The 8,587-nt window shown below is 42.1% G+C and overlaps 1 protein-coding gene across 1 annotated transcript; it reads right to left on the minus strand.

The window, feature by feature from the left end:
• Nucleotides 1-654: 654 nt before the first annotated feature.
• LOC144709423 (uncharacterized) lies at nucleotides 655-4,571 on the minus strand. The gene is made up of 3 exons (XM_078582976.1): nucleotides 4,270-4,571; nucleotides 3,865-4,178; nucleotides 655-2,995 (listed from the first exon to the last, which is right to left on the minus strand). The coding sequence occupies exons 1-3, from the start codon at nucleotides 4,561-4,563 to the stop codon at nucleotides 2,053-2,055; spliced, it is 1,551 nt and encodes a 516-aa protein (XP_078439102.1). The 5' UTR covers nucleotides 4,564-4,571; the 3' UTR covers nucleotides 655-2,052.
• Between the last annotated feature and the right edge of the window lie 4,016 nt (nucleotides 4,572-8,587).

Here is an 8,587-nt window from a genome sequence, read left to right on the forward strand (position 1 = left end):
CGATGGACAGGGCACGGAGGAAGGTGCCGGTGCTGACAGGTACACGGATGCCGGCGGGCACAGGCGCGCGCGCAGCGCGCTGGCGGCGCGCGTGGCCGCAAGCGGGGTTGTGAGGCCCGCCCAGTGCCGCGCGCTGCGCCGTGCCCGCCGGCATCCGTGTACCTGCCAGCACCGGCACCTTCCTCCGTGCCCTGTCCATCGAGCTGCTACCTGTCCCTGCCCTCCGGCGCTGATCCAAGCTTCGTCACCGAATCGGGTGTTACCTGCGCCGTGGACTATCGACATACAAGGTACCCGCCCGTCTCCTCTCCATCGTTACCAGTATTATTACTTCATCTAGTGTCGTCTCCCGCTATCACGTCCTCCGCCGAGAGCGTACTCTCTTGATAGGATAGCCACCATCGCTGAGAGCTAGGACTTTTCTTGTGGTTGAAAGTGTACTCGTTGACTTAGGCGCCAAACATCCTAGGGCTGTCAAATGCTCCTCACAGTTTAGTCATCTAGTTGGTCAATAGGGTCATTGGGAGTTTGACCTCGGATCAATATCTTCCCCTTTATCGACGAGGGCCTTCTTCCCCACTTGTGAACGACCGATTTATTTTTCATTCGACATTTTCTTTATCAGCATACATTCTTATCTTTCACGAACTTATTCATTGTTTCCTGTGGCGTAATAGGAGCCGACCGATCCCGGCAGGTCGTATTACATCAGTATGGAAGGTAGCGAGCGCTTGATACATTGTTCCTGCTGTCCATAGTGTGATACTTCTTCTCGTTATCCCCTTTGCTATTTTTAGTATCTTGTTGCTTTTGCGCTTGCAGCTCTGTTGGGATCCACGTTCCCCCCATGGCGTAATCCTGTGTATCTGTCATTTACACCAAAAAGATGATTATGTAATTGTAAATATGTATATGTTGATCTTGCAACAGAGAGTTTGGAATAAAATTTATATGGGAAAAATATTTTTCCATGAAAAACTTTCTTAGCTCTTTATTTGATTGTAGTGTTTAAATGACCTTACTATCCTTGTGATTTTCATATTCCATATTATTATCAGGGGATAGCTGGACACAATCATAACCACAATGATCATGGCTGAAACCTATGCTTCAAGGACACAACAAATACGTTACCAATTAGCTGCACATAGTATACTCTTGTTTCCCCAAAGCCAGTTCCAAAGACAGATGAATTGGATGAGAGTTAGCATCAATCGCCTGGGGAGTGAATTGGATATATGATGATAGCAGAACTGTATTGCTCAGGTCTTGGGCGGCTTTGATATGCTTTCCTCAGGTATGATCAATAGTATATTGTGCCTCAGCTTCTTGTTGGCTATAAATTTTTTGTTTTTTGCTGTTTAGGCTTTTCATGCATTTCTTTTAATGCCATCGCTTCTGAATTTTTGGTGTTTTGGGCTTTTCCTGCATTTCTTTTGATGTCACCGCTTCTAGATTTTTGGTGTTTTCCGCTTTTCATGCATCTCTTTTGATGCAATTGCTTCTAGGTTATTGAACTCTGTTCTATAGTATGAATTCTTCGTTTCTCCCCATTTGATGTATTGGTTCCTCCGGTCGCCTTCAGCTGCATTAATCAAAGACTCTACGGATACAAGCTTACACTATATGTAGCTGACGATACAAGACCTGGTGTATCATGCTGAAAACTAGGGCAGTTATTTCCATAATGGTCATGAAAGAGTCCAATGTTCTCCCTTATCTTCTATGGAATATTAGCTCATCAAGGATAGTAAGGATACTTTCTTGTGTATGTATGGATAGTTTAAATTCAGAATTATGATCATGGATGCATTAGAATGTCTTGATGCATATGCAATATTACTGGAATGCGTGTGTTTTCAAATTATGATGCAATACTAGATATTAGGAATTAACATCATGCATATACTGTATGTAAGGTGATTCGATTAAGGAAAGTGTGCACCTGATTCGCTTGCTTCCGGACTCAGCTTATCTCAACATGGTGTTTAGGAATGATCTTGTTGGCCTGTACTTCAAATTTGCAGTGTTCAACGATTGCACTTTCTATCTTCATGTCTTCCCTTGCGCTTGCTGTATGTGCTTCCGAATTTTAAGATAGGGCATCCCTAGATGATCTCTCCTTAATTTCCCACAAACCATTGTGGGCAAGTCCTCTTCCCTGCAAAAAACTTGTTCTTTCTGAACTAAAGCATGGTTAGCAAGAGCATCAGCAACATAATTACCTTCGCGGAAAATATGTGAGATATGTTTAATTTGATGCATATGTGTTAGGATTTTATTCCACCAATTTTTCAGTTTCCATTTATTGCATTTCTGTGAATTGATCATATCACACATTGCTTTTGAATCTGATTCCACCCAAATGTCATGAAAGCCAAATTGTTCACATAACTCAAGTCCATCCAATAGTGACCTACATTCGGCTACCATGTTGGTTCCTAGTTCATATAAATTTGAAAACGCAAAAATTAAATTTCCCCTTTGATCTCTAAGTATGACCCCTCCTGATGATAATCCTTGATTACCTTTAGAAGTACTATCTATATTCAATTTGAATTTTAAAGATGGGGGTGATACCCAACGAATAATTTGAGTCATGTAAATATACAATGTATGCCCGAATGTAAAATTCCAATTGCATAGTCCTCTCCAATTAGTGGGAGATGTTATTTTGGTAGGGGTGATAGTATATTTAGTCAGTCTCATCATATTGGTTACCGCATGAATAATAGTTTGGTCATTGACAGTCATACCTTCCCATTTTCTTTTATTTCGATATTTCCATATTTCCCATAGCATGAACACAAATGAAATTTTTTTAAAACAATATGCTTTGCTTTCCTTGGTCTTTGTCTTCAGGAAGGATTCTAACAATTGCGTAAATGATAAATTGTACCTGTGAGGTATATCCCATTTTGCTAGGAACCACTTCCATACCGCTAGCGCAGATTCACCGTGAAAGAATAAGTGTTCCATGTCTTCCATCTGTGGACTTTTAAGGCAGCATACACATTTAGAAGCAATTTGTATTCCGATAGCTTTTACATTCCTTTCTAGTGGTAAAATATTTTTTAGTGAACGCCACATGAAAAATTGTATTTTCGTGGGAATTCTCATCTTCCAAACAGCAGCAAAAAATGTGAATTTTGGGTTGTTTGGCCCTAAAATATTCCCATGCAGATTTAGTTGTGAAATTTCGATGGGTAGTCAATGTCCAAATGGGTTGGTCAGGATGATTAGAAATACGTATATTTTCCTGCTTAATTTGTGATATTATGGTGTCCTCAACTCCGTCTTGCCGAAGGTATTGATCCCATTGGTGATTTATCAAATCCTTAACCCTTATATTTTGATCCCGAATCTGGATGTTTGGAAGATTTCCTAGACATCCAAGTCCTGCCCAATTTTTTTTCCACACCAAAACTTCTCCTTCGCCTATAGACCACTGAATGACGTCATTCATTTCCTCCCAGCTTTCTATGAGGTTCTGAATACGTTTTGGTACGTATCGCGTAGATATCATTGAGTCCAGTTTTCCAAACTTTGCTCTAATCAATGATGCCCATAAGGTATCTTTCGTATGAAAAGACCATGCCCTTTTGATTCGAAGAATTTTTATGGTTTCTGCTAGGGTTCTAATTCCTAGCCCACTCTCATCTAGAGGGTAGCAAACATTTTTCCACGATGTTCAATGATGTTTTTTGTTGCCATCATTGTTAGACCATAGAAAATTTGCCATGATTTTGTGTATAGAATCTATAATTTTCATGGGGGCGTCAAGAATAGCTAATGTATGAATGGGAATGCTGTTCAATACATGATTGATTAAAATAACTTTCCCACCTGGAGATAAAAGTTTACCTTGCCATCCGTCCATGTGGGTCTCTACATCGCCGAAGGCAGAGGAGCCAAGATAGCGCACCGAGTTTCCTTCTCCCACTAGCTCTACCACCATCATGTTTGCGTGTTGATAAGATCAAATATTGCTTTCTCTTTCTCTTTTTTAGTGGGTCTAGTTGAGGGGAGAACGGAGACTTGTATAAAAAACAAATATTTACAGAGATAACAAGATTAGCCCCACAGGCCGGCATCGATTTACATAAAAAATTTGAGCCTTGGTCTCTATCAGCTCTGCCTGAGAGCGGAGAGGTTCTGCTCCACATAGAGGTTTCCATCTGCGAGAAAATCCAACCGCAAGATCAGACCAAGTAAACGGAGATTCAACTCAACCGTTGGTTTGTTCTTTCGGTCGATCTTTGGACTGACCAGGGAGGATGTTGGGAGAGAGGTCGGTGGCGCGGTCGCGGCGGGGGCAGCGTAGCAGGGGACGACGATGGCGAAGCTGGACTCGGGGTCGAGCTCGGGTGGCTCGGCGTCGGCGAAGAAGTTGGGCGCGTGGGGCTCGAGCCAGCTGATGGACCAGTCTGAGTCGTCGGATTCGGAGCCGGAGAGGCAGCCTCCGCCGTCGGATGGAACGACGACGACGTCGAACTCCCTGTCCACCTTCCTCCAGCGCTCTTCGCGACTCTGCCACTTGCGACGCAGCCGGGCTGACCTCATCGTCTTCGTCTTCCTCCTGCCCGCGTTCAACTTCTCTGAACCCAACCTCGGATAAAGTGTTCATGGCAGATCCGGCGGACGAGGAGGAGTCGCAGTGAAGATGATCTTTGCCCCGCCTGCCCTCACAGCCACAGAGACACGCATGTGAACGCCACGGCCATCCTAGAATGCCCAATTTTACGCGGCTTGGAGGCCGTTGCGGAGATCAAAGAAGAAGAAGAAGTTGATGATGATGATGATGATGAGCAGAGTGGAGGACGCAATTGAAGGATTTTCCTTGTTTTTTCTACGGAGATCCAGCGCGGGAAAGGTTGTGAAAGCAGGATTTGAAAGATCTCATAGGCAGAAGGGGATTCGACTAAGAATTCGAGGGCTTCCGAACGATCTAACGCTGGAGAAAGCAAGGAATCAAAGGGATTTTGGACAACCCTAGTTGTCGAGACTAATGGAAAACGATTGCTACTCAAAATAAAAAGAAGAAATCACAAGAAATAGAAACTAGATGAAAAAAAAACCGTCTACTTCTCAAGACTAATGAAATCCGTCGCCTACTATCTGCCCCAATCAGCAAGAAAAGCCTAAAAACTCTTGAGAAACACAAGAAATGGGGCTTTCTACGTATCCATCCATCCAAATCCGCCATATTCGTAATTCTCTATCCATCCATCCTCGCATCTTCGTAACAATCTAGCCATCCATCCATGCATCTTTGAAACTATCCATCCATGAATGCATCTTAGTAGACATCCATGGAAACGCGCAGAGTTGAAGTGGCTGGAAGGGGCGGAGAACGTGACGCTGAGGCGAAAATCATGCATAGACGGGTTCATCGGATCGATCAGGGAGGACGGCTCGAACACGTTAACGGAATGGCCGTGGCGTTGGATTGTTGGCGGATTTGGATTGTATGCGCTAACGGGGCTTTCCGGAATCTTGAGAATCTTAGAGGATTGCCGGAGGGTCGTCGGGAAGAGAGCGAGAATATAGGAAAATGAAAGGGGCGAGAGAGAGCGCCAAAGAAGAGGAGCGCCAAAAACAATTTTGGTAAATGAGAAATGAGGTTAAGGAGTCTTTTTTTCCACGTGTCCCGGTTGCCCAGGATTCCTTTGGGGCAACCGGTTGCCCATGTAGCAGGGTCCTTTTCTTCAAGAAGAACATCATTCAGTACAAATATCCACGAAACTTTAAGATTCTGAGAAATTTGATTGCCGGGAGGATTTTGGGCCAACGGCGAAAATGTTCTCTTCAGTCCTCCCTCGTTGGGTACGATTGAATGATTTGAATTCTCCATACTTTCAGCTCAAAAATCTGAGAAAATACTTATACCAGTTCAGATTTTAAACTTTCTATGTATATTCATTTATTGGGCTCAGTATATTTATTATGCCCAATAATGTTGGCTCAATAAGGTAAACAACACATGTGTCAAAGAGGTCAGCGCATATACACCTGACTCGACACGCGGACCAAAAGGAGGTGGCTGATGTGGCATGCGAAAATAACATATTTTTATATGTATGTTCTCTTCTTGGGCACTATTGATTTGTTAGACCCAATACCGGAGGGAGGATGCATGAAGTTAACTATTCATTCCACTGGGATCTCTGGAAATAACTCAAAACTTGAATAATACTAGTTAATTTCTTTATGCTCTCCTTAAAAATTATAAAAAAACCCTAAAAATCATTTCCCACATAGGAAATGTCGCATTGCCGAACGAGACGGCTCCAACATTACGGGACAAATGACATGTGGCAAAGAATGAGAGCATGATGTGGAGTACGTGATGTCTCTTATCCCGTCATGTGTCCCAGGATATTAAAATTTCATTACACTTATGGTGCTCATCACTGGAGCAGTCATGTGTCTTTGTCCCTTCACCAAGCAATGCCCAGGTCACACGTGATGAAAGGAAATTTAGGCAATTAAAAATGTTAATTGGTTAACTCTGAAACAATTTCAGCTCTCTCTCTCTATCTCTGTCTCAGAGTCCTGGTGAACCCTTAACCATTATTATTAAATTTGTGCAGCAAACCACTTTGGTAGCTAGATCTATTCATATTGACATATATTTTTTATGAAATAAGATAATTTGATTAAATTATATCACATTGTCTACTGAACATCAGGAACAACACATTTCATGTAAAAGGGTAAACACACATTCCACACAAGCTACTCTCAACTTTTGTGCTCGAACATTGAACTGTTGGGCTAGTCTATTGTTAAGCGTTAATCTCTCGTCATAATTTACCAATGGGACTTGTACATAAGTGTCGTCGGACGGTGTCGTCGTCCGACGGTTACCCTAATGGGTATGTAACTACGAGATGCTCGTACGTGTCGTATGTGCAGGCTCCGACTCGAGGAAAGCGCCGAGCTCCAAGCTGGGACGGGAGTCACCGGCTGACGGCGACGGTGGCCTCTCTATCTCTGCACTCTCTCTGTCTCGCACGATCTCTATCTCTCTGTCTCTGCACAGTCTTTCTCTCTTGCTTGATCTCTCTCTCGCATGTTCTCATCGGAGTGGGGATACGCGTCTCAGTCCCCTTGCTCGCTCGATCTCTATTTCTCTCTCTGTCTCGCTTGATCTCTCGCATGATCTCTTTCTCTCTCTCTGCACTCTCTCTCTCTCTTGCATGATCTCTCTTTCTCTCTGCACTCTCTTTCTCTCTCGCGTGATCTCTCTCTCACATGATCTCTCTCTCTCTCTCACGTGACCTCTCTCTCTCTCCCTCTCTTGCATGAACTCATTGGAGTGGGGATTATTTATCTCTTCCCCCTTGCTCTCTCTCTCTCTCTCTCGCATGATCTCTTACTCTCTCTCTGCACTCTCTTCTTCTCTCACATGAACTCTATCTCTCTCTCTCTGCACTCTCTTTCTCTCTCGCTTGATTTCTCTCTCGCATGAGCTACTTTTGCATTGGAGTGGTAAAGTATTTCATGTGTAAATGAATCTATTTTCTAATCTATCTTCCGCTGAAAATGGATCAACAGCAGATGCTGTTGATCTATAATTTCGCTTGGTAATTATAGATCTTGATGTTTGGATGTGTTCTTCGTTCGATTTGTTGTTTCTTTCATAGTTACACGACTTCCTTCGCTGGTTGTCCATGATTTTTTGTTGTTGTTTTCATATTCATGTCTCAAAATTGCATGGGTCGAGGATAATGTTGGCAGTATAATCTGCCGTGATCAATTATACTATTTGAGCGTCATGGAGTTTCAAGAAGACAACTGGCCGGTTGTCATGGGAATGTTTTCAGATGATTTAAACTTTTACCAGTTAATTATTAGCGTGAATTTTCTTTTGTTGGTAGATCTTTTAATGGTCTTAATTTTCTGTGAAAATCAATTTTTCTGCAAAAATCATAAATTGTTGCACGAATTTTCTGTTTAATCTACGCGAGCTTATTACTAAGCGTGGTCCTTGGACAACTTTGTTTTGTTTTATATGTACGCAATTTCTTGCTACTCAAAGGTTCCACTAATAAAACCACGCGGCCCTGTTACCTTGAACAATCGACATGCTGCTCTCTGCAGGTAGCTTTTTCCATTTTTCTTTGATATTGTTATTAATGTGCTTATTATTTTTATGAATTATAGTTTGATCGATAAATAATAATCCTATTTCATAGAATAGGATTCTGGTGATGATAAGAAACTCGCGAACAAATTTCTGCTTACCTTCTGCTGTCATAAATTGTATGTTTTGTGAGGTTTGTTGTACATTGTCATTGGCTGGAACAATGGTGTAGCATTAACAATTAATTAAGTATTTCATTTTTTATCTACTGTGGTGCAATAGAATTAGCTATCTCCTCAGAAACTGACATTCGAGAGAACCAGAGTATCAACCATTAAGTGGCTCGGATAATTCCACACATGGTGAGGTCAGACATGCGAAAAAGTAATAATATTTTGTTTTCGTCTGATATTTATATGTTCCTGATGATTTTATTGGCATATATTTATAGATTTATCTTTATTTTAATTACCTTCCAGTTTAATACTTATTTGTATC

Source organism: Wolffia australiana, chromosome 11 (genome assembly GCF_029677425.1).
Source record: "Wolffia australiana isolate 7733 chromosome 11, ASM2967742v1".
In the NCBI taxonomy this organism is placed as follows: Eukaryota; Viridiplantae; Streptophyta; class Magnoliopsida; order Alismatales; family Araceae; genus Wolffia; species Wolffia australiana.